Below are 25,574 nucleotides of genomic sequence, written 5' to 3'. Positions count from 1 at the left end.
TCGGCTCGGGGGTCAGGGGACAACGGGCGGCTATATGGCCTGAGCCGTGGCACCTCCAGAAAACAACACCACCCATGGGAACCTTGGGCACCACGTCCCCCTCCCCTTTTGACCTTGGATACCCCACCCCCTTTTGGGCCTCTGCCCCCTATTGGGTCCCCAGTATGGAGTGGGCTGCTTTACCAAGGAACCTTCAACCCCCTAGTATCTCTCGACCAGTTCGACCAGTTTACTCGCATTCCGGGGATCACCCTGGGCAACCCAAGTCTGAATGGGCCTCGGCAGGGAATGCACAAACTGGTCCATAACCACCCGCTCTACCATCTGCGCAGGCGTAGAAGACTCTGGCTGCAGTCACTTCTGGACCACGTGCAACAAGTCAAACATTTGGGAGCGAGATGGTTAGTCCCTGTGATATGCCTAGTGGTGAACCCGCTGCGCCCTGATAGTCATTGTGACCCCCAAGCGCGCGAGAATCTCAGTTTTTTAGCTTGCCATACTCTTTGGCGTGCTGCAAAGCTAAATCATAGTACACCTTCTGGGGCTCTCCCATCAAGTACGGCGCCAGTACCTCTGCCCACTGCTCTCTGCTTTCTTCCTCTCGGCAACCCTTTCAAACACCGTCAGGAAGGCCTCAACGTCATCCCACGGGGTCATTTTCTGCCAGGGTCATCTTACCGCCTTCCGGAAGTGGGCGTCATCAGCCGGACTTGGGGTTGGGGCGCTCGTCCTGCCCTGGATGGTGGTTACCGGTAGCTGCATCTGCAGGCGTTGTTCTTGCTGGTGCTGCTGGATCTGCTGTAACAACAGCCTGTTGGTCTCCTGCTGCTGCGACTGGACCAGGTGTTTCAGCAGGTCCTCCATTTTGTCTGGCGATGCTTGCTGGCTTGCGACAGACTTAACCCAGGACATGCAGTCCTTCCTGTAGCAGTCACACGTCTTTGATGAAAAAGCTGCCCGCATTCTCCACCAATTGTAGAGATGGTACTTACTCAGGTGCGATGAGAGGCAAACAGGAGGCATGTTCCTTTAAATGTCCGTAACAGTTTATTGGCTTAATAAACCGGTCAAAAGCAAAATGCAAACTAACAGGCAAAAACAAAGAAAACAGTCCTGTTAGCAAAGTCTCTGGTTAGCCAGAGCTGTGGTCTTACCGTACAGAGTGATGTCACGCGGCTTTCCAGGACATGCTGTTCATTCCTGGTTTGGTATCCAGGGACGCTACTGGCTGAAACGCCCCTGGCCCTGCTAGACCCGCCTCCTCCCTCCCTCCTGCTCCGCTGCAGACTACTCACCAGCAACCAACGAACCCGAAAACATGCTCCTGCAGCAGTCTGCTACGCAACACTGACCAATAGCTCTAACGAAGCCAAAAGTAAGTGTCCGTACAGCTGGTATTCCTGAATGAGCATTGCAGAAACGCGATACTACGCTCCCATCCTCTATGGCCCTGCTGCCTAAACACCAGCTGCCAGCTCCACACGCAGATTTTAGTGGGTTTAACTTACAGCTGCAAGTGGCTACATGTTTAATTTTTAAAGGGATTAATCAATACTACGCTATATATGAGAACCCCTGTTTTACACCTGGATATTTTACTCTTCTACTAAGGACCTGTTTGGACTTTTTGTGGACTATTTGTTGACTAATTATAACCAGCACTTGTCTCACTATCATTACTATTATAATCACGGACTCTTCCCGACAAAGGGAAGTTGCGGACGGGAGCGCCGGGGAACACCGGGTGGTGTTGCCCCTAAGCGCCGTCTAAAGGGGGAAGGTGTGAAGAATATTGAAGATATAATCCCATGTCAATCATTGTGCCCGGTTTGGCGGGGGATTATAGAGGTCTACAATGTACAGCTGTAATCGGACACTTCTGCAGCTAAACAAGAAGTGAGGGGGCTGAGGGACAGTGAGTGACAAAAACCCCACCTTCTGCTGTGGAGCTGCCACAGGAAGACCCCCTGTGGATCCAAGCCATGCGGCATGTCCTTTGTGTCTGACAAGTATAATTCAATACCGAGTTATGGGAATACAATCTCAGCGATACACCAAATAGATCTTTGGAATCACACGAAAAAGAGGAATGTCACCTTAGCTTCAAGCACAGTCTAGCGCGTAGGGTTGGGGAGATACACGGCACAGCCTTTCAGAACCCCCTAGGGCCACTGTGTTTGGTCTCCCCACATAGCAGGGGCATGGCTGGATCCGTTGACACCAGAACCAGCTCCCTAGGACTGTCCATTAAGGAAGTATACACTATTTTAGTTTTTGGAGTTTGTAGCTGAGAGAAACCAGGGGTGGAGATTTAGGTCCAGCCAGGGGGCAGGAGGGGGAGTGACCCAGAGGGGTTTAGAGCTCCAGCAGCCCTAGCTCAGTGTCTTTTTCCATGTGTCACAACGACACATCGTGTGGGAGAAGTCCTGCAACAAAGGGGACCACTAGCCTCCAATGTAGCAGCCCCTTTCCCGCAAGCCAGGCCTTCCATCCTACTGGTAACGGACTCTTACTATCTGCTTATGTCTTTTGTACCACTACTATTGTGTTTGCATCTCTGACCATTATGTATGTATAACCCTTATGTATATAGTGCATTGTCTAGTGTGCCCTTAAGGTGATTAAATATATAATTTAACCTTGGGCTGCTCTTTTATCTCGACCCACGAATCCTCACGTCCGTTGTTTGGCCCAACGAACACGCTACGAGGGCTAGTTCCTGGCCCAATATAATCCCCTGGTCTTAGCGGGAATTATATTTAATAGGAACTGGTAGCAGCTCTACCAGGCCGACAAGGTTCTGCTTCATTGATGCTAGTGAAGGGACCTCTTAGCCTGTCAGGGGTGTAAGCGACTGTGGTGCCACGTCAGTGACTGAGTGGGCCACCTGTTCTCACTCCCGGTGCCTTCCTGTACCCGTGCAGATATGCGGTGTCTGTGTAGAACTGCACCAATCCGACCTTACACATCCCCGAAGGGGTGCGGAACGTTACGTTAGTGCAAAGAACATATCCGTATAAAGTGTTCCGTCTGACGTAATTGTGACGTCAGGAGGGTGGCGAAGTGTGGATCCTTCACAAGTGGTGGCAGCGGTGGGATTCTGCGGGATTTCTCTGGTGCATTCGTCACAAGTGGTGGCAGTGGTGGAATTCTGCTGGATCTCTCTGGTGCCATTCTTCACAGTGGTGGCAGCGGTGAAATTCTGCGGGATCCCTCTGGTGCCATTCGTCACAGTGCCATTTGATATCGCTGTATCTCAATATATTCCTTTACTTTTCTTGTTATCAATTTGTTATCTCAATTATTTTCACTCTTATGTATTACGCCTCTATACCTCAACTAAGTGTGAGGAGCGCGATAGATTTACTATCTATTTTATATCATACATCCATGGTAATACAGCAATTCCAGGTAAATATCCAAACTACAATTGTCTCAGTCCAGTCCACAAGATACGCTCACTGGGGCGGTAGTTCCACTGCCTTTGTGCCAACAGATACTCACTGTCCCCCAACTTTTGGTTGGCGCACAGATTTCGTATCTCCAGCCAGTATATTCTGTAGTCACAGTCCACGATCCTTCATATGACAGATAAAACGACAGAAGCAAAAGTATCCAGTAGCAACAGTCATTTAAGAAAGTTTATCAAATCCAGATGACAGATCCCACAACTGTAGAACGTTTATCGAGCCCAGTCGGCAGCCAATTTCAACTCCATAAGCCATCGGATCCATCCATGTTCCAGGTACTCAAACTAGATTCTATTCCTTCGACAACATGTCACCCACTCCCAGTAAACATGTGGCTTCTTTTCTCCTTCACTGGGATCAGCCCCCTGAAAGGGCAAAACTGCTCTCATCCTCCCCTCCAAAAGCTAAGTGTGCATTAGTGGAGGTATTTTTCTCAGGTCGAACTCATCACCTGGTCTGCATGTGAGACTCCCTTTGGTGACGGCTCTGCTGAATCTACTTTCAACACTCACACAATGGGCCTAGTCGCTGTTTGAACAATGGTTAGAGGCTCCTGAGACACTAATTAGATTACTGGAATGCTGGACACTTTACAAGTGAAATTAGCGCACATACTGACAAGCAAGCAGAACAATAAAACACAGCACGAAATCACTAATAAAACACAACAATAAGATTGATAAAAATTGGTGCTCCGTGCTGGAAAAGTCTTTAGTAAATGGGCAGCTCCTCACATATACATACAGGGGGTTAAATAAGTATTTGATACACTGTGATTTTGCAAGCTTTCCCACCTATAAAGAATGGAGAGGTCTGTAATTTTTATTGTAGGTACACTTCAACTGTGAGAGACAGAATCTAAAAAAAAATCCAGAAAATCACACTGTATGATTTTTAAATAATTAATTTGCATTTTATTGCATGAAATAAGTATTTGATACAATAGAAAAACAAAACTTAATATTTGGTCCAGAAACCTTTGTTTGCAATTACAGAGTTCAGATGTTTACTGTAGTTCTTGACCAAGTTTGCACACATTGCAGCAGGAATTTTGGCCCACTCCTCCATACAGATCTCCATATCTTGCAGGTTTCGGGGCTGTCGCTGGGCAACAATAAGTTTCAGTTCCCTCCAAAGATTTTCTATTGGGTTCAGGTCTGGAGACTGGCTAGGCCACTCCAGGACCTTGAAATGCTTCTTATGGAGCCACTCCTTAGTTCCCCTGGCTGTGTGTTTCGGGTCATTGTCATGCTGGAAGACCCAGCCATGACCCATCTTCAATGCTCTTACTGAGGGAAGGAGGTTGATAGACAAAATCTCACGATACATGACCCCATCCATCCTCCCTTCAATATGGTGCATTCGTACTGTCCCCTTTGCAGAAAAGCACCCCCAAAGTATGATGTTTCTCCCACCATGCTTCATGGTTAGGACGGTGTTCTTGGGGTTGTACTTATCCTTCTTCTTCCTCAAAACACAGCGAGTGGAGTTGATACCAAAAAATTCTATTTTGGTCGCATCTGACCACTTGACATTCTCCCATGCCTTCTCTGGATCATCCAGATGGTCACTGGTGAACTTCAAATGGCCTGGACATGTGCTGGCATGAGCAGGGGGACCTTGCGTGCCCTGCAGGATTTTAATCCATGACGGCATAGTGTGCTACTAACGGTAATGTTTGAGACTGTGGTCTCTCTTCAGGTCATTGACCAGGTCCTCCTGTGTAGTTCTGGGCTGATTCCTGATCATTCTCAGAATCATCCTTACCCCATGAGGCGATATCTTGCATGGAGCCCCAGACCGAGGAAGATTGACAGCTTGTGCCAACAGTTGTTGCCTTCTCACCAAGTTGCTTGCCTATTGTCCTGCAGCCCATCCCATCCTTGTGCAGATCTACAATTTTGTCCCTGGTGTCCTTAGACAGCTCTTTGGTCTTGGCTATGGTGGAGAGGCTGGAATGTGATTTATTGTGCGGACTAGTGTCTTTTATACAGATAACAAATTCAAACAGGTGAAATTAATACAGGTAATTAGTGCAGAGTAGGAGGGCTTCTTAAAGAAAAATTAATAGGTCTGTGAGAGCCAGAATCCATGCTGGTTGGTAGGTGATCAAATACTTACCGTATATTCCGGCGTATAAGACGACCTGGTGTATAAGACGACCCCCCTACTTTCCTGTTAAAATATAGAGTTTAGGATATATTCACCGTATAAGACTACCCCTTTTCCAACGCATACCAAACACCGGTAAAAATTAAAAAAAAACAGATTTGAATTTAACATGGTCCTTTTTTAATTTAAATTCTTATGACATGCAGGTATATAGCAGGAAAACTGTCACTCATAAACATATTAAAATAGGGGGGACCCCACGTCATTTTTTGGGGGGGTCCCCCATTCTAATAGCTAATAAAGGCTAGGTATTCAGCTGGGGGCTGATATTAGTAGCCTGGGAAGCTCCGTGGGTATTACCCCCTTCCCAGACTTCAAACATCTGCCCCAGCCGTCTGCTTAACCTCCGCTAGAGACTATAATGATGGTGGATCCCACGCCAATTTTCTTTTTAAAAAATCCTTTATTTTAACACTAAATGACAATTGAGGGGTTAATAAAGATGCAGTCCCTAAATTATTATTAATTTTGTAATTAATTTTTCCCAAAAATGTTGACGTGGGCTTCGCCATATTTTTGTGTCCAGCCAGGTACAGCAGGCAGGAACGGGCTGCCCCCAACCACCAGCTGCCTATTTGTACCTGGCCGGACACAACAATATAGGGAAGCCCTTTTTTTTTTAATTATTTCATGAAATAATTAAAAAAAAAAGACGTGGGGCTTCGCCCTATTTTTGTGTCCAGCCAGGTACAACTAGGCAGCTGGGGGCTGGAATCTGCAGCGCAGGGAGACCCAAGCTTTCTGGGCCCCCCCCGCTGCAAATTGCAGTCCGCAGCCACCCCGGAAAATGGCGCGTTCATAGAAGCGCCATCTTCTGGCGCTGTACCCAACTCATCCAGGGCCCTGGTGCGGTGGCTCACTGGGTAATAAAGGGGTTAGGGCCAGCTTGGCATTATCAGCTGGCCCTAAGCCCGAAATTCATGGGGTCACGCCAATATTAGACATGACCGCCATGAATTTCTAGTAAAGTAATTAAAAAAAACACAACACCCAGAATAAAGTCCTTTAATTGAAATAAAGACACAATTTTTTAATGTTCTAAATTAAACCATACTTACCATCACGCCCATTCCAGCTGAAGCCAACGATCTCCTGCAATAAAAGAAAAATAATAAAGCAACCTCATCCTTACCTCTCCATGGTTCCCAGGACCGGTCCAGCTCTGCTACATTCACATGACAGGCTGCACCGCAGCAGAACGCTGCCGTTCAGCTTGCCATGCGGCAGACACTGAGAAGCGCAGGCATGCTTGTGCTCCTCAGTGTCTGACTGTGACGGCATAAAGATGAGCCGAGGTCATGTCCAATGAACTCGGCTCACCTCATGCACGTCACTGACAGCGTGGGAAAATTCTCCTGCTCCCCGCATGCGCAGTAGAAGTTTCCCACGCTGTCAGTGACGGACGTCCAGGAGGTGAGCTGAGTTCATTGTCGGCTCATCTGGATGCCGTCACAGAGAGACACTGAGGAGCGCAAGCATGCCTGCGCTTCTCAGTGTCTGCGGGATGACAGGCTGGATGGCGGCGTTCTGCTGCGGTCCAGCCTGTCATCTCGATGTAGCAGAGCTGGACCGGTCCTGGGAGCCATGGAAAGGTAAGGATGAGGTTGCTTTATTATTTTTCTTTTATTGCAGGAGATCGTTGGCTTCAGCTGGAATGGGCGTGATGGTAAGTATGGTTTAATTTAGAACAATAAAGAATTGTGTCTTTATTTCAATTAAAGGACTTTATTCTGGGTGTTTGTGTTTTTTTTAACTTTGACTATGAGGTTAGTAATGGGGGTGTCTTATAGACGCCTCTCCATTACTAACCTGGGCTTGATGTCAGCTGGCATTATAAGCTGACATCAACCCCAGCCCTATTACCCCCTGCCACCGCACCAGGGCAGCGTGGAAGAGCGAGGCTAAGTGCCAGAATTGGCGCATCCTATGAATGCGCCATTTCTGGGGCGGCTGACGGCTGGTGTTTCTAGCCTGGGAGGGGGCAAATATTCATGGCTCCCTTCCTGGGCTATTAATATCAGCCCCCAGCTGTCTGCCTAGCCTTTGCTAGCTATTAAATTAGGGGGGACCCCACGTCATTTTTTGGGGGGGGTCCCCCATTTTAATAGCTAGTAAAGACTAGGTATTCAGCTGGGGGCTGATATTAGTAGCCTGGGAAGCTCCGTGGGTATTACCCCCTTACCAGGCTTCAAACATCTGCCCCAGCTGTCTGCTTAACCTCCGCTAGAGCCTAAAATTAAGGGGAACCCCACGCCAATTTTTTTAATAATAAATCCTTTATTTTAATACTAAATGACAAGTACAGTAACCAACACTATCACTGTACTTCATATATATGTGACTGACATGTTTCTATCTATCTAATCTATGTGTGAAGCTCTATTCTGTCTGTTATAAATTGTCGGGTACCGCTGCTGAATTGCCGGCCGGCTTTCTTAAAGAGACGGTGCATGAAAACACTATTATTTTTTTTAATAAATCCTTTACACTAAATGACAAGTACAGTAAGCAATACTGTCACTGTACTTCATATATATGTGACTGACATGTTTCTATCTATCTAATCTATGTGTGAAGCTCTATTCTTTCTATTCTAAATTGTCGGGTGCCGGCTTATGCCGCTGCTGAATTGCCGGCTTTTCATATATTGTCACAGAAGTGATGCGAACTTCCCTGCTCCGGACACAGCGCAGCGCTTCTGTGACAAGTGAAAGCTGTCGGCACAGAAGCCCTGCGCTGTGTCCGGAGCTGGGAATACGCAGCGATGTGTCCGTTTCAGCACAGAAGCGCTGACTGTCTGGACGTACCGCCGCCGTATTTTAACTCCCTCCACCTTATATTAACTCCGACATGGCAGGGATACGGCCACGGCAGCTTATTAACACCCTCAGAGTATCCCCGCATGTCAATTTCTGAAAGTTTAAAAGCATTACCGGCGTATAAGACGACCCCAGACTAGACAGAAGATTTTTCAGTCTTCAAAAGTCGTCTTATACGCCGGAATATACGGTATTTCAAGCAATAAAATGCAATTGAATTATTTAAAAATCATACAATGTGATTTTCTGGTTTTTATTTTTAGATTCTGTCTCTCACAGTTGAAGTGTACCTACAATAAAAATTACAGACCTCCCTATTCTTTGCAGGTGGGAAAACTTGCAAAATCATCATTGTATCAAATACTTATTTTCCCCACTGTATACATACACAGTCATGGCCGAAAGTCTTGGCAACCTTTGTGTGTATCGGAACAACACAAAAAATGAGAGAGAAAAAAAGCAAATTGGACATAATTTGACACAAAACCCCAAAAATGGGTGGGACAAAATGGCTGGCACCCTCAACTTAATATTTGGTTGCACACCCTTTGGAAAAAATAACTGCAATCAATTGCTTCCTATAAACATCAACAAGCTTCTTACACCTCTCAACTGGAATTTTGGATCACTCATCTTCTGCAAACTGCTCCAAGTCTCTCATATTTGAAGGGTGCCTTCTCCCAACAAAAATGTTAAGATCTGTCCATGGGAGTTCAATAGGTTTTAGATCTGGACTCATTGCAGGCCACTTCAGAACTCTCCAGCGGTATTTTTCCATCCATTTCTGGGTGCTTCTTGAAAAGTTTGGCGTCATTGTCCTGATGGAAGACCCATGACCTTGGACGCAAACCCAGCTGACACTGGGCACTACATTGCGACCCAAAATCCTTTGGTAACCTTCAGATTTCATGATGCCTTGCACAGTCAAGGCACCCAGTGCCACAGGCAGCAAAACAACCCCAAAACATATTTGAACCTCCACCATATTTGACTGTAGGTACTGTGTTCTTTACTTTGCAGGCCTCATTCCTTTTTCGGTAAACAGTAGAATGATGTGCTTTACCAAAAGCGCTATCTTGGTCTCATCAGTCCACAAGACTCTTTCCTAGAAGGATTTTGGCTTACGCACGTACATTTTGGCAAACTGCAATCTAGCTTTTTTTATGTCTCTATGTCAGCAGCGGGGTCCTCTTGGGTCTCCTGCCATAGAATTTCATTTCATTCACATGTCAACAGATAGTTCGCATTGACACTGATGCACGCTGAGCCTGTAGGACAGCTTGATTTCTTTGGAACTTGATTGAGGCTGCTTATTCACCAACCAGACTATCCTGCATTGAAACCTTTCATCAATTTTTCTCTGTCATCCATGTCCAGGGAGATAAGCTACAGTGCCATGGATTGTAAACTTCCTTATTATGTTGATCACCATGGACAAATTGTTGATATTTTCAAAAATTGTGGTTCTCAAGTCCATAGACAGTTCTCTTCTCCTCTTTTTGTTCTCCATGCATCTGTGTGCCACACACACAATGTAAACTGGAAATGGACAATCTGAACATTTGGTTTTCTAGAAACTGGAGACATAACACCTTTTAAGCAGTAACCTCAAGACGTTATCGTAAGAGGAGTCCTTGTTTTGGGCGCTTGTCTGCCGAGTCTAATAAACTGTCTTGCATACAATTTACTTGCTGAAATGCCAGTGAATTAAAATGTTTACATCACATTTCCCCAATATACCTATCTAAGAAGATATTGTAAATACGCCTTCCATTATATAGATTCCAGAATCTTTAACAAAGAGATTCCAGCCATCTGGAATGTTTCACAAGTGACGACTACTGAAAACTGAGAGGCTTTTATATTTTTGGCCTTTTAATCAATCTCAGTTGAGTTACATGCCTAAAATAGTTATTAGTCTGTGTAAAGCACTGTGCCATGAATGGAGTAGTTAACAGTAGGTGGGCGTACAACTAGTATGTGCATATGTCCAGCACTATGGTACCAAGAGAGGCGCAATTCCAATGGAGATTTTAGCCCAAAGTAAGTTACTGACAGTACAGTTTATCGAATAAGTGACAAAATAGAACATAATTGCCTGTTAAAGAGCATTGATTTATGTGTCAGATCCTTTGACTTAAGTAGTATCAAAGGATACTGACAGATGAGGTTTTCACTCTGGGAATTTTATACCAAAGATCTATTATTAGGATAAGATGGTTGGGGGCTCCCATGTATGTATAGCTATTCTCTCTAATTTATATTGTCAGATACCGCTGTAATTTTACAGTATGCGGCTGATGAATTGTCAGGTTTTCAAGGAGACTGGGGCGTGAAAATCGGACAGCATTTCCATGGTCCAAGTGCCGTGTGTTTTTTTCATGCACCCATTGATTTGCATTGGCGAGTCTCGTCCGTGATACGCGGCAATATGCAGCATAATGCAATTTTTTTATCAGTCCGATTTCAGTTGAGAAAAAAATGGCATATGAGATGTGCCTCATAGAATAACATTGGTCAGAGTGAAATCCGATTTTTATCGGATTGCACCCTTTTGTTTTTCTCGCAGATGAGTATGAGCTCTTATACATACTCCTGGCCAGGGTCCATCTAGTACACTTATATTGAGCTAGGCTGCGCCCTGACTAATGACAAAAGCAGTCCAGTGGGTGTGGCCAACTAGAGGGCACGGCCTCGCCCCATACAAATGTATGAAAGCAAGGTTGCGCCCACTGGCTGGGAGTATGAATAACTCATACATACTCTCCGGACCCAGCTCAGAAACCGGCAAATCCCCGCAGCGCACACAGAGTGACTGCAGACTTATCGTTTTGGACCGGACAACCCTTTAATTGTCAAGGAGAAGGGGATGCCAACCAATCTTGTTTCTTTCTCATCTCATGGTGTGTCAGACTTTAGTCTGTGTCCATCACCTTAAGTGTCCATTGCTTAAATGTGAGAAATATGAATTAATTCTGAATTGAATCTGAAGTGAACTGAAGGTAACTGGATACTTTGTCACAGTAAACAATGTTTGTGTTTGTTTTCACTCTCACCCCCTTAATCCTTCACCTTTTCCAACCACCCCTAATCCCTGCACCTAGTAAGGAACTCTTCATCTCTCCCTCCATTCTCTCCACCCATCTCACCTCCTCCTCAGAGCTATTCCTCAACATACAATCCTTTGCCTCCAAACACAGACCGCCACCTCATGCCCTCTCCTGTTCCCACCTACTAACGCTTTCTCTGCTCCTCCTTACTGCCGGCGACATCTCTCCAAATCCTGGCCCTCCTCACCACATCCCCACAGTCACTTCCACCTCCTACCCACGATCTATCCCAAACTCTCGTAACCCTTCTAACTTTATACCCATCCGCCCAGCCCCCGCTTCCCCAATCCCCCTAACAGGAGCTCTATGGAACGCTTGCTCCGTCTGCAACAAACTTTCCTACATTCACGACCTCTTCATCACCAACAAGCTTTCCTTCCTCGGCATCACTGAAACCTGGCTCACCCCCTCTGACACGGCCTCTCCTGCTGCACTTTCGTACGGCGGATTCCACCTCTCCCATACCCCCCGCCCCACCGGCAAGCACGGTGGAGGAATAGGTTTCCTCCTCTCAGATAACTGCTCCTTCACCCATATCCCACTGCCACCCTCAATTACTCTCCCCTCTTTTGAAGTGCACTGCGTGCGCATCTACTCCCCCTCCAACCTCCAACTGGCTGTCATCTACCGCCCCCCAGGATCAGCCACCACTTTCTTTGACCACTTCACCACTTGGCTACTTCATTTCCTCTCCGTTGACATCCCCACTATCCTCATGGGCGACTTCAACATCCCCATTGACACTTCCCTCTCAGCCGCCTCTAAGCTTCTATCCCTCACTTCCTCCTTTGGTCTTACCCAGTGGTCTTCCACACCCACCCACAAAGACGGCCACACGCTGGACCTCATCTTCACCCGCCTCTGTTCCCTATCTAACCTCTCTAACTCACCTCTCCCTCTCTCTGACCACAACCTATTTAAATTCTCTACCCTCTCCTCTCCAGGGCAACAATCCCCACTTCACAAACTTGCATACCCTCGCAGAAATCTCAAACACCTTGACCTACACTCGCTCTCTGAATCCCTTCTCCCTCTTCCAGACATTAGTTCCTTACATGATGCAGATGTTGCTGCCACTTTATACAACACCACAACAGCTGCAGCCCTCGATTCGGTTGCCCCCCTCACACATACCAAAGCTCGCACAATCAACAGACAACCCTGGCACACCAGCCTAACTAAAGAACTGCGACGGGCCTCCAGGGTTGCTGAGCGTAGATGGAAAAGGTCCCACTCCAATGAGCACTTCATCGCATTCAAACAGTCCCTCACTACCTTCAAGTTCACACTCACTGCAGCAAAACAAACATACTTCTCATCTCTCATATCGTCCCTGTCTCACAACCCCAAACAACTATTCAACACCTTCAATTCTCTCCTCCGTCTCCCAGTGCCTCCTTCCTCTCCTCTTATTTCAGCCGAAGACTTTGCCTCATTCTTCAAACAGAAGATTGACACCATCAGACAAAGCTTTTGCCTAAAGCCCCCACAGCCCGTCCCCACACCTACTCAACCCTCCTCCTCCAAAACCACATTCTCCACCATTACGGAAGATCAACTTTCCTCTTTACTCTCCAAATCACACCTCACCACCTGTAAACTTGACCCAATCCCATCCCACCTCATCCCAAACCTTACCACTATCTTCATCCCAGCCCTAGCCCACCTTTTCAGCTTGTCACTAACAACTGGTGTCTTCCCCTCATGCTTCAAACATACCTCAATCACAGCCATCCTCAAAAAGCCCTCCCTTGACCCATCCTCTCAGTCTAGCTATCGCCCCATATCACTTCTCCCCTATGCCTCAAAACTACTGGAACAACACGTCCATTCTGACCTGTCCTCCCACCTCTCCTCCTGCTCCCTCTTCGACAGCCTACAATCTGGTTTCCGACCGCACCATTCTACTGACACTGCACTGACCAAAGTTACCAACGACCTACTAACCGCCAAATCTAAGCGACACTATTCTGTCCTCCTCCTCCTAGACCTGTCATCTGCCTTCGACACAGTGGACCATTCCCTCTTACTAAAAACTCTCTCATCTCTCGGCATCACAGACTTGGCCCTATCCTGGATCTCCTCATATCTAACAGACAGGACATTCAGTGTTTCTCACTCACAGACCACCTCCTCATCTCACCCCCTATCTGTCGGTGTCCCCCAAGGTTCAGTTCTAGGACCCCTGCTCTTCTCCATCTACACCTTAGGCCTGGGACAGCTCATAGAGTCTCATGGCTTTCATTATCACCTCTATGCTGACGACACACAGATCTACCTCTCTGGACCTGATATCACCTCCTTACTAACCAAAATCCCACAATGTCTGTCTGCTATTTCATCCTTCTTCTCTGCTAGATTTCTAAAACTTAACATGGACAAAACAGAATTCATCATCTTTCCGCCATCTCATTCAACCCCCCCAACTGACCTATCCATCATAGTCAATGGCTGCCCACTCTCCCCAGTCCATCAAGCTCGCTGCCTTGGGGTAACCCTGGACTCTGAACTCTCCTTCAAACTACATATCCAAGCCCTTTCCACTTCCTGCCGACTCCAACTCAAAAATATCTCCCGGATCCGCACATTCCTCAATGAATCAGCAAAAACACTAGTGCACACCCTCATCATCTCCCGCCTTGACTACTGCAACCTCCTGCTCTGTGGCCTCCCGCTCCAACACTCTCGCACCCTTCCAATCCATCCTAAACTTTGCTGCCCGTCTAATCCACCTGTCCCCCCGCTATTCCCCGGCCTCTCCTCTCTGTCAATCTCTTCACTGGCTCCCCATTGCCCAGAGACTCCAGTTCAAAACCCTAACAATGACATACAAAGCCATTCACAACCTGTCTCCTCCATATATCTCTGACCTAGTCTCCCGCTACATACCCGCATGCAACCTCCGATTCTCACAAGATCTCCTTCTCTACTCCCCTCTAATCTCCTCCTCCCACAATCGCATACAAGATTTCTCCCGTGCTTCCCCCCCTACTCTGGAACTCTCTACCCCAACACATCAGACTCTCGTCGACCGTGGAAACCTTCAAAAAGAGCCTGAAGACCCACCTCTTCTGACAAGCCTACAACTTGCAGTAACCACCGCTTCACCATACCGCTGCAAGACCAGCTCTACCCTCACCTACTGTATCCTCACCCATCCCTTGTAGAATGTGACCCCTAGCTGGCAGGGTCCTCGCTCCTCCTGTACCAGTCGCCGTCACATTGTGTTCAAGATTATTGTAATTTTTCTTGTATGTATACCCCTTCTTCACATGTAAAGTGCCATGAAATAAATGGCGCTATAATAATAAATAATAATAATAATAATAATCCACTGGTTATTATATAGTTGTGGAAAAGCATGACAAATCGTGAAAATCAAATGATAAACTTTGATGAAAACATCGCCTGTAACGGTCTCTTTTACAAAAAGAAGACTTTGGTTCCATCCAGAGCTATACATTTTTTTGTTGAATAAATGAAACATCTGCAGCGCTACATAAGTCACCTAATAAGGATGAAAGCAGGAAAATAACAATAGTAAATGCAGGAGTGATCAACCTCATTAATCATTTTTCCTTTTAGTTTACGACAGCAATATTAACACAGGGTTCCAGTCTGTTTAGATGACTGTCATAGGACTTCCATTGGTTATGCTTACATAGGTATTCACACATGGAAGAATAGTTTAGACTGCAGAAATACAAATAAGATTCCCTTGATGCTTACTGTATGGTTGTCAAAACTAAGTTTAACTTGTAAAATTGTCTTTAGTAAAGTAAGTGCCATACACTTGGGAAAAAATAAGTCCCAAAATTGGCTACTTTTTGATAAAATGCTCAATCGCCTGGACTGCTGGATTACTTTATTCTTTATGGTAACATGCACATGTGCTTAAAGCATCACTCCAGTGGTTTTTTTATTGCAGTGCTGGAGTGGTGCCACTAATGTAAGGCCCCTGCCCCTAGTCTTATGCTTCCCAGCCACAGTCTTCATCTTTTATTGGAGCTGCTCCAGTCAGTCTTCCTAGGATGTGACCTGAGGGATAGCTCAATGACCCAACCTATAAAACTGTCACACTAATTAACCCCTTCAGTGAACGCTGAAAAAAAAAAAAAAACAAGGCAAACTATGGTTTTTCATAATACCGCTGAAAACGTCATCTTTCCTGCAAAAAACACGCCACCATACAGCTCCATCAGTGGAAAAATTAGAAAGTTATACTGCAGCTTTCAGAATACAGCAATTCAAAAATAATTATTTTTTCTATAAAAGTTTTTGTGTAAAAGCACCAAAACATAAAAAAATTATGTAAATGTAGTATCGCTGTAATCGTACTGACCTGAAGAATAAAGTCATCTTATCAATTTTACCACATGCGGAACGGCATAAAAAAAAACAACAATTCCTGAATAGTTGGTTCTTGTTCATTCTTCCCCCTAAAAATCAGACTAGACAGCGATCAAAAAATGTCATGTGCCCGAAAATGGTACCAAGAAAAACATCAAATTGTCCAAGAAAAAACAAGCAGTCACATGACTGTCGGCACAAATATGGAAAAATTATAGCTCTCAAAATATGGCAACGCGTTTTTGCAAAAAAAAAATAAGCGTCTTTTAGTGCGTGACAGCAGACAAACATAAAAAAACCTATATAAATCTGGTACCTCTTCCCGTGTCGCTCAACTGTCAGTGACAGCTGTCGGCATTAAACTGTCACTGCGTGTTTACAGGCATAGCTTGTCATGGTGTGGGAACTGACAGGCTCTAGTGACATACTATGACTGTAATTGATCGTAAAGGGGTTAATACATTGCAATCATATTATATAGCACTGTGTACTTACAATTGCTCATTTTGCCTTTCTACCCAGATAATTCTTCTCTTTTCCATTAGGTCTATGACATCATGTGATTAAAAACTGACGAGCTGAATCCTTCTAAGCTCTATGTAAGAACAGGAGGTCAATTTTCCCTGCATGAGCTATAAAAATTCAGCTAGTCAGTTTTTAATAACGTGATGTCATAGACCTAATGGAAAAGAGAAGAATTAACTGATTAACTGGGTAGAAAGGCAAAATGAGCAATTTTTAAGTACACAGTGCTATATACAATAATGGGAGTACTTCTTTAAGTTCAAATGCTTCATTAAAAAAAAAAACATACTGTTTGCACTGGAGGAATGGGAACAATCCTAAAAAAAAAACTATGGGATCAGCTCTAGCATCCGTTTCATTTTATGAAGCTAGAGAGAAAAAAATGCAGAAATAAATAGAAAGGAGGCCTCAGCCTAGAATGGTGTGCACTGGTAAAAACGAGCAGAAGTAAAGCTGTGCACACCACTTGTAAGCATTTTCCTTCTAAACCTTCATAGTAGGTGAGGCAGGCAGAAAGAGACCTGGACAGATTCCCTCTGAGCAAGGAGAGCCAAAAACAGTTTTCAATAGTATCACAAAAAATGTGTATTAAAAATCATTTGTATTAAAAAAATAAAGTCTCTAAATATAAGTAATGAAATATGTTACGCTGACGCCCGGACTGCTTGGCGTGAGCGTGGTTAGTGGTCCCACTGGGCCACGAACAGAGGAGTGCCTGGAGGGGCGTGACTAGGGGCCTCGCCAGATCCGACCACGGACGCACGGCGGCGGTGGCCCAGGTGCTACTCCAGGTCAGACCCCGGTCACACAGCTGTTCACCCACACCGGGGAATGCAGGAACGGGCAGGTTTGGCTGGTATGCAGACACGGCTGGTATACAGACAGGGGGGTACTGGCAGACACGGCTGGTATACAGACAGGCGGGTACTGGCAGGTAGGTAAACAGGCTGGATAGGGACCAGTACAGACTGGGATACAGGAACAGAGCCGCAGGTGTGGAGGACAAGCGAAGCAGGGCAGAGCAGAGCCGCAGGTGCGGAGGACAAGCGGAGCAGGGCAGAGCAGAGCAGAGCCGCAGGTGCAGAGGACAAGCGGAGCAGGGCAGAGCAGAGCTGCAGGTGCGGAGGACAAGCGGAGCAGGGCAGAGCAGAGCAGAGACGCAGATGCGGAGGACAAGCGGAGCAGGGCAGAGCAGAGCAGAGCCACAGGTGCGGAGGACGAGCAGAGCAGAGCCACCGGTGCGGAGGACAAGCCGAGCAGAGCAGAGCTGCAGGTGCGGAGGACAAGCGGAGCAGAGCAGAACCGCAGGTGCGGAGGACAAGCGGAGCAGAGCAGAGCCGCAGGTGTGGAGGACAAGTGGAGCAGAGCAGAGCCGCAGGTGTAGAGGACAAGCGGAGCAGAGCAGCAAGTGCGGAGGACAAGCGGAGCAGAGCCGCAGGTGCGGAGGACAAGCGGAGCATGGCAGAGCCGTAGGTGCGGAGGACAAGCGGAGCAGAGCAGAGCCGCACGTGCGGAGGACAAGCGGAGCAGAGCCGCAGGTGCGGAGGACAAGTGGAGCAGAGCAGAGCCACAGGTGCGGAGGACAAGCGGAGCAGAGCAGCAGGTGTGGAGGACAAGCGGAGCAGAGCAGAGCTGCAGGTGCAGAGGACAAGCGGAGCAGAGCAGATCCGCAGGTGCGGAGGACAAGCAGAGCAGGGAAGAGCAGAGCCGCAGGAGCGGAGGACAAGCGGAGCAGAGTAGAGCAGAGCTGCAAGTGTGGAGGACAAGAGGAGCAGGGCAGAGAAGAGTCGCAGGTGAAGAGGACAAGCGGAGCAGGGCAGAGCAGAGCCGCAGGTGCGGAGGGCAAGCGTAGCAGGGCAGAGCAGAGCCGCAGGTGCGGGCAGACAGGACAGGGCTCTGTTCACATGGAACAGACAGGAAAACACAGGAAGATAGCTAGAACACAGGAGGTAGATACGGAGGCAGGGAAACGGGACAAGCAGAACCAGATACACACAAGGTACTTGCTATGAAGTAGCGAGTGGGCACAAAACAGAAAGTACAGAGACAATGAGTAGGAGTTAGGTACTTGTTCAGACACTGCAGGAAAAGGGAAGGATCGGACATAGAGACAAACAGGTAACAGGCTAGGACACAGTTCAGACAGGAACTGACACAGGAACATGATACAGGAACGAGCCTGGGCATTCAGCCCCCAGGGTGGCAGAAATAGACCTGAAGTCACAGATACAGGTAGAAGGCCTGGGTACTCAGCCCCCAGGGTGGCGGAAACAGGCAAGATTCAGGACAGAACCTGGCAACTCACAGTTGCACAGAACACACTGTAAGAAAGTGTTGCTCAGGCACCTCCTACTGGGTGGAGGAGGTTTAAGTATCCAGTGACTCACAGCAATAGGCTGGGGACACATTATGACTGCGCACACTGTAAAGAATCAGGAAGTTCCAGCGCCCCCGCCCTAAGCCAGCAGACAAGAGACATGCACACAGCAAGTAGAAGAGTATAGTGCACAGCCTGGACTGATAGGTAAGTTGGCGGTCTTGTATGGTGGGAGATGGTAAGCCATGCCAGCACGCCGCCAGGGATGTTACAAAATACAATGTAAAATTACCAGTTTAATTTGACTCTACTTTATACTGCTCAATTACGCAAGTGATCCAAGATCTCTCTGGAGTCGCCGCTGGGCAGCCTCACAGGAAATGCCCTTCAAATACCGTGGGAAAACAGAATCACTGTTTGACTAAGAGGACTATTTCTGCAGCCAATCGCAAGGAAACTTTCCAGTCTGACAACACCAACAGCCAATGAAAGCTGTACAAATTAAAGCACCACTCCAGTGGTTTTTTTGATTGCAGTGCTGGAATGGTGTTATTAATGTAAATCCACTTAGTGTTATACTTGTCATCTGTTGTCTTCTGCTGTTATCGGCACTGCTTCTATCGATCTCCAGCAGTTCGTGACCTGCTGGATCTCTCCATTGTTTGCTGAAGCGAGCCGGAGGTCACTTTCAATGTAAATCTGAGAGCCTTGTTCTGGCCCTCATAGACTTGCATTGAGAGCTTGTAACCGTTACGTCTGACTTACGGTCAGGCAGGAGCTGCGTTCACAAGATGCTGTCGAGAGACTGGAGCGGTGCCAGGGATAGCTGAAGACAGCGAGTGGTGAAGTATAATATTTGGTGCAGGATCTTACATTAGTAGCACCATTCCAGCGCTGCAATAAAAAAAATGCTGGAGTGGTCCTTTATTACATGTGAAGCTAGAGGTGCTTTTAAAAGAAATGGAATAAGGCTTTAGGAAACTGTTTCTGAGGAATACTTCTTTTTAACATATTTATTAATGACCTTGTAGGGGGCATACAGAGTAGTATTTCAATATTTGCAGATGACACTAAACTCTGCAGGGTAATCAATACAGAGGAGGACAATTTTATATTACAGGAGGATCTATGCAAACTAGAAGCTTGGGCTGATAAATGACAAATGAGCTTTAATGGGGATAAATGTAAGGTAAATAAAATAATGAGATGCATTAAAAGAGGCATAGATACTCATGAGGAGAACATAATTATACCTCTATACAAGTCACTAGTGCGACCACACTTAGAATACTGTGTACAGTTCTGGTCTCCGGTGTATAAGAAAGACATAGCTGAACTAGAGCGGGTGCAGAGAAGAGCGACCAAGGTTATTAGAGGACTGGGGGGTCTGCAATACCAAGACAGGTTATTACACTTGGGGTTATTTACTGTGGAAAAACGAAGGCTTAGGGGTGATCTTATTACTATGTACAAGTATATGAGGGGACAGTACAAAGACCTTTCTACTGATCTTTTTACTCTGAGGCCAGAGACGGGGACAAGGGGGCATCTTCTACGTCTGGAGTAAAGAAGGTTTAATCATAATCACAGACGGGATTCTTTACTGTAAGAGCAGTGAGACTATGGAACTCTCTGCCGCATGATGTTGTAATGAGTGATTCACTACTAAAATTTAAGAAGGGCATGGATGTCTTTCTTGAAAAGTATAATATTACAGGTTATAAATACTAGATTCCTTGATAGGGCGTTGATCCAGGGAACTAGTCTGATTGTCGTATGGAGTCGGGAAGGAATTTTTTCCCCAATGTGGAGCTTAGTGTTTGCCACATGTTTTTTTTTTGCCTTCCTCTGGATCAACATGTTAGGCTATGGGTTGAACTAGATGGACTTAGTCTTCCTTCAACCTTAAAAACTATGTTACTATGTTACTACTTTGCCTTAGCAATGAAGGTCCCTATCTCCTTTTACTACTCTTTGTGCTTCATATCCTCTGATCCCCTCTACCTAATTTTCAGCTGTCAATTTTCTACAATTATATATTTCTTTCCTATCAAGTTCTCATACATCTATTGTGTGGTGAAGTGAGGGAGGATCGCGGAGCTTTGCTGTAAGAATTCAGCATCTATCACATACACCCAACACGCAGCACAGGACAGTGGAGCAGCTGCTTCAGATGTTAGCGGCACAAACTGCCAATGAGCAGCTCCTGCAGTAACTGTACCATTGACAATATGAAATTATGACTTGTAAAGTCGCTACTCTGCAGTCCTATGTTGTGCCACCACAGATGTCAGATTAGGCAGCAAAAACCTGGTGAGAGATTCTCTTTAAGCATTTGGAAATTATACAGTATAAACATCTACAAAAATACTGCAGACAGTGTGCAGGTAAATAATGCAAGGCCATAGAAATCGTGAACTCGCTGACTCATGATGAGCTACTGGATTTAGGGGATTGGTAGTATTTCTGGTTGTCTACTGTAGTTAAGTGCTGATGAAAACAACCCTATTTTAAAAAAGCGTTGTTAAAAGCGGTTTAGGTGACTGGAATGGCGCATCATCAGAGAAATATTCGATGATGCTCCAATGTAGATTTAAAATGTACCGCTATATGGGAGTTAAATGTTGGAAGATGTGGATCTAGAACTGCTGTAGATTTTCTGGATGTTCCATTCATCACAACTGCAGCTCTCATCTCCCAGCGCTGTCAGTAAGTGTGGGAGTTGAAGAAGCACAGAGCTGAGAACACTGTGAGAAGAGAGCTACAAGATGTGCTAGTAGTGACACACAGCTCTGCTCTACTCCCTTCCCCCTTCTTATAATCACAGTAGATGCTGACAGATAAGTGAGGAAAGCAGAGCTGTGTGTCATTACATGTCTCACACAGAAAGAGAAGGGACTAACATTCTCTGGGGGGCGTGTTCTTTTTTACTCCTGTATGATGCTTCCTGCTTATGATTGGTCAACAACATGCAGGGGAAAAAGAAACCGCCCCCAGAGAAGAATCTATGCTAATGCCACCTTTGTCTTAGTGGAAATTAGAACTTCTATTTTACAAGCTAATATCCCCGCTACGAAGATAAGAAATTAAAAAATAAAGACGTTTTATTCAGCTCTGCAGCCACTATTCCATGATGAAGCGACTTTAACATGCTCAAACTGGTGAAAGGTCCTCTTTGAATAGATCTCTTAGACCTGATTCTGGTACACTTACTTTGAAAATCCATGTCAGAATAGCAGTAGAATTGTTTAAACTCTGCCTATCTAGCCGGATTGACAACTCCTTACGAGCAGTCAGTCAGGACGGGTGGGCGAAGAATAAATATACATGAAATCATGAACGCTCTCACTCTATAGCTAACTCATAAAATGCTAATCTTGATATCAGGATTATTCAAGTAATTCTGACATGGATTTTTAACGTAAGTATACCAGTCTTATCAGGTCTGAGATCTATACAATAAAGTATACACACTACTGTATATTATGAAATCTGGAAACAGAACTGCTTTAATTTTTAGAAATGTAAATTGCATGCTACTATTTTATGCAGCTGCTTAACTTCTACATTCACTGCTAGACTGCTTACATTCTGCACAATGAATGGCGGCAAGTAATCACACATGCCATCAGATCTTCAGATTGTATCTAGAAGAGAGAGAAGGCAGTGGCACCAACCCAGAGGTGGATCATGTATTACTAGTCAGAGGACCTCATGTTCGACATGTGATCAGCCTATCAGCATAAAGAAAAACCCTGTTTATCACACAGGATATTTTCAATGACCTCAATGACCTCTCATATGGGGCTACTTAGTGGGTGGCAGGTGCAGTAGCACTCTCAACATTTAGTTTGAGAATTTACATGAAAAGAAGGATTCCTAGTTTTCTGATGTTGCCACTAATAACACTCACCTCCTGCGCAGATCTTCTGCAACCACCGCACGACAGCTGAAGAGATAGGCTCGGAGTGACTTTAGCTGCTGTCTCAGACGTACAATTTGTGCCAACGTATCCACATGCCGGTAGAGCAATGGGTTCTCCTGCTGCACGTCAATCAGGGGCTCTTCATACACATACTCCAAGAACTCTTTTGCTTGCTTCGATACCTGAAAAAAGAGAGAGCACTTGGTCTGCGTGGCTTTTCTTGAAAGCTGAAGTCTTTGTTTCTATTGTACACAACATGCTGATTAAATGCCCTTGGTAATCTCACAGTTGGGAAGTATATATTGTTAGCGAGCGCACCTGCCTCACAAGCAGAACGCTTCATGAAAAGAAGCAACCTTCCTTTGGTTTGTCAATAGCTTCTTAAATTATTTTTAACTGAAATAGAATATCACAGACAGATTGAATGTATTGAACAACAATCTGGGGAAAAAAACATTTTCCATCAGGGAGGGAATTTTTATTATGCAACCTTCATTCATTTACAAGAGCAGACAATCATTTAAGTGACGAACGATGTAATCGTAACTCACAACTAGTAAATGATATCAGATAAGTGGGAACAAAATTGTGCAAGAAATGGTTGAATAGTGACCGGTTATATTGTAACATGGAACACTGTGCCCTGTGATCACAGATAATCTGATTTGTGTTCAACGTTTACATCCCATAAGTGATAGCAATTATTTTGTATATATGAATTCATAAAGTATTGTACAAACATTAGGATACTGTGCAAAGAAAATGTTATTGAATTAGCGATAAAATGTTATAATCAATTTCATGGTTTTATATTTATTTATTTTACTCACTTATATAGCGCCATTAATTCCACAGCACTTTACAGACATCACCATTTCTGTCCCCGTTAGGGCTCACAATCTAAATTCTCTATCAGTATGTCTTTGAAGTGTGGGAGGAAACAGGAGAACCTGGAGGAAACCCACGCAAACATGGGGAGAACATACAAACTCCTTGCAAGGCTGCAATGCTAACCACTGAGCCACCGTGCTGCCCAGGTATATCACAGAAATAGTAGGGGCAGCATGGTGGCTCAGTGGTTAGCACTGCAGCCTTGCAGCGCTGAGGTCTTGGGTTCAAATTACTTCTAGGGTTGTGGTCAGTAAAATAGGGTACTCAAAAAAAAAAAGAAAGTTGATGCATCCATTAATTTTTTGAAGCTGGAGAAGCTTATTTAATTATGATTGTAATTATTATCTCATAACTTATAGTAAATGCTTATAATAACATACAAACTCCGTGCATATGTTTGCCACCATGGACATTATCTGCAGTGAGTTTGTATGTTCTCCCTGTATGTGGGTGGCCTACTGATAGGGAATGTAGATTGTGAGCCCCAATGGGGACAGCAATGATAATGTCTGTAAAGTGCTGTAGAATTAGATAAGTGAGTAAAATATTTATACATTTCAGGAGGAATAATAGGGATGATACAACATGGAGTACTAAAGAAAACATGCTCCAAATCTGTTATTTCATGATGAATATGGCTGTTACCACAACACACATATAATGAATACAAATTGAAATGCATAAGTCAATGTTATAATACCTTGCACTGCTACTACTAAGCTGATGATGTGCAGGTAGACAGCACAATGTATACACGGAACAGACTGCAATGCTTACACGATTGGCTAGGTGCATGCGTATGAAGCTACCGATCTGATATTGATGGCTTATCCTATAGATTGGCTATCACTAGTCTTGTCCTGGAAAACCCCTTTAACAAGCATTTCACTTTAACTTTTGCAATTCATCTATGTAACTACAGTTAGGTACAGAAATATTTGGACAGTAACACAATTTTTGGCATTTTAGCTGTTCACCAAAACATATTCAAGATATAGTTCTATAATTAATATGGGCTTAAAGTGCAGACTCTCCGCTTTAATTTGAGGGTATTCACATCCTAATTGGAGTAAGGGTTTAGGAATTACAGCTGTTTAATATGTAGCTGCCACTTTCTAAATGGACTAAAGGTAACTGAACAATTATAGTGGCTTGCGAAAGTATTCACCCCTCTTGGCTTTTTACCTATTTTGTTACATTACAACCTGTGTTTAAATATTTTTGTAATCCGATTTGTGTGTGATGCATCAGCACTAAATAGTCTAAATTGGTTAAGTGAGAAAAATATAGGTATAAATTAAATTTATGGGATCAAATAACTAAAATTTGGTATATGCATATGTATTTACCCCTTTTTCTATAAAGCCCCTAAAAATGTCTGGTGCAAGCAATTACTTTCATAAGTCACATGCTTAGTGAAAGCAAGACCACCTGTGTGCAATCTAAGTGTCACATGGTCTGTCAGTATATACACACCTTTTCTGAAAGGCAACAGAGGCTGCAACGCCAATAAGCAAGAGGCAAAACTAACCAAACAACACCATGAAGACCAAGGAGATCTCCAAACAAGTCAGGGACAAAGTTGTTGAGAAGTACAAGTCAGGGTTGGGTTATAAAAAAATATCCCAATCTCTGATGATCCCCTCAAGCACCATCAAATCCATTATCATCAAATGGAAAGAACACATTACCACAACAAACCTGCCAAGAGAGGTCCGACCACCACTCTCAGCCCAGGCAAGGAGGGCATTAATCAGGGAGGCAGCACAGAGACCAAAGGTAACCCTGAAGGAGCTACAGAGTTCCCAAGCAGAGACTGGAGTATCTGTCCAGACGACCACAATAAGCCGTACACTCCATAGAGGTAGCCTTTATAGAAGAGTGGGCAGAAAAAGGACTTTACTTACACACAAAAATTGTAAGGCTCGTTTTGAGCAGGGCTGTGGAGTCGGTGTCCATTTTGGTGGAGTTGTAATAAAATGGACCGACTCAAAC

At 45.1% G+C, this 25,574-nt stretch overlaps 1 protein-coding gene across 2 annotated transcripts in view; it reads right to left on the bottom strand.

Annotated features, from left to right (window-relative positions):
- Positions 1-25,574, bottom strand: part of PLEKHM3 (pleckstrin homology domain containing M3) — a 348,977-nt gene that overhangs the window by 158,654 nt on the left and 164,749 nt on the right. For both annotated transcript variants that reach the window (XM_073646341.1, XM_073646340.1), the window contains exon 5: positions 22,677-22,870. In XM_073646341.1, the coding sequence (XP_073502442.1) occupies positions 22,677-22,870 (194 nt within the window). The remainder of the gene's footprint in view (positions 1-22,676; positions 22,871-25,574) is intronic.

This window comes from Phyllobates terribilis, unplaced genomic scaffold (genome assembly GCF_046119375.1).
Source record: "Phyllobates terribilis strain yellow unplaced genomic scaffold, ASM4611937v1 Scaffold_9__5_contigs__length_417890890, whole genome shotgun sequence".
In the NCBI taxonomy this organism is placed as follows: domain Eukaryota; kingdom Metazoa; phylum Chordata; class Amphibia; order Anura; family Dendrobatidae; genus Phyllobates; species Phyllobates terribilis.
The sequence above is the reverse complement of the archived record's forward strand: the minus strand, read 5'-3'. Positions and strand labels throughout refer to the sequence as shown.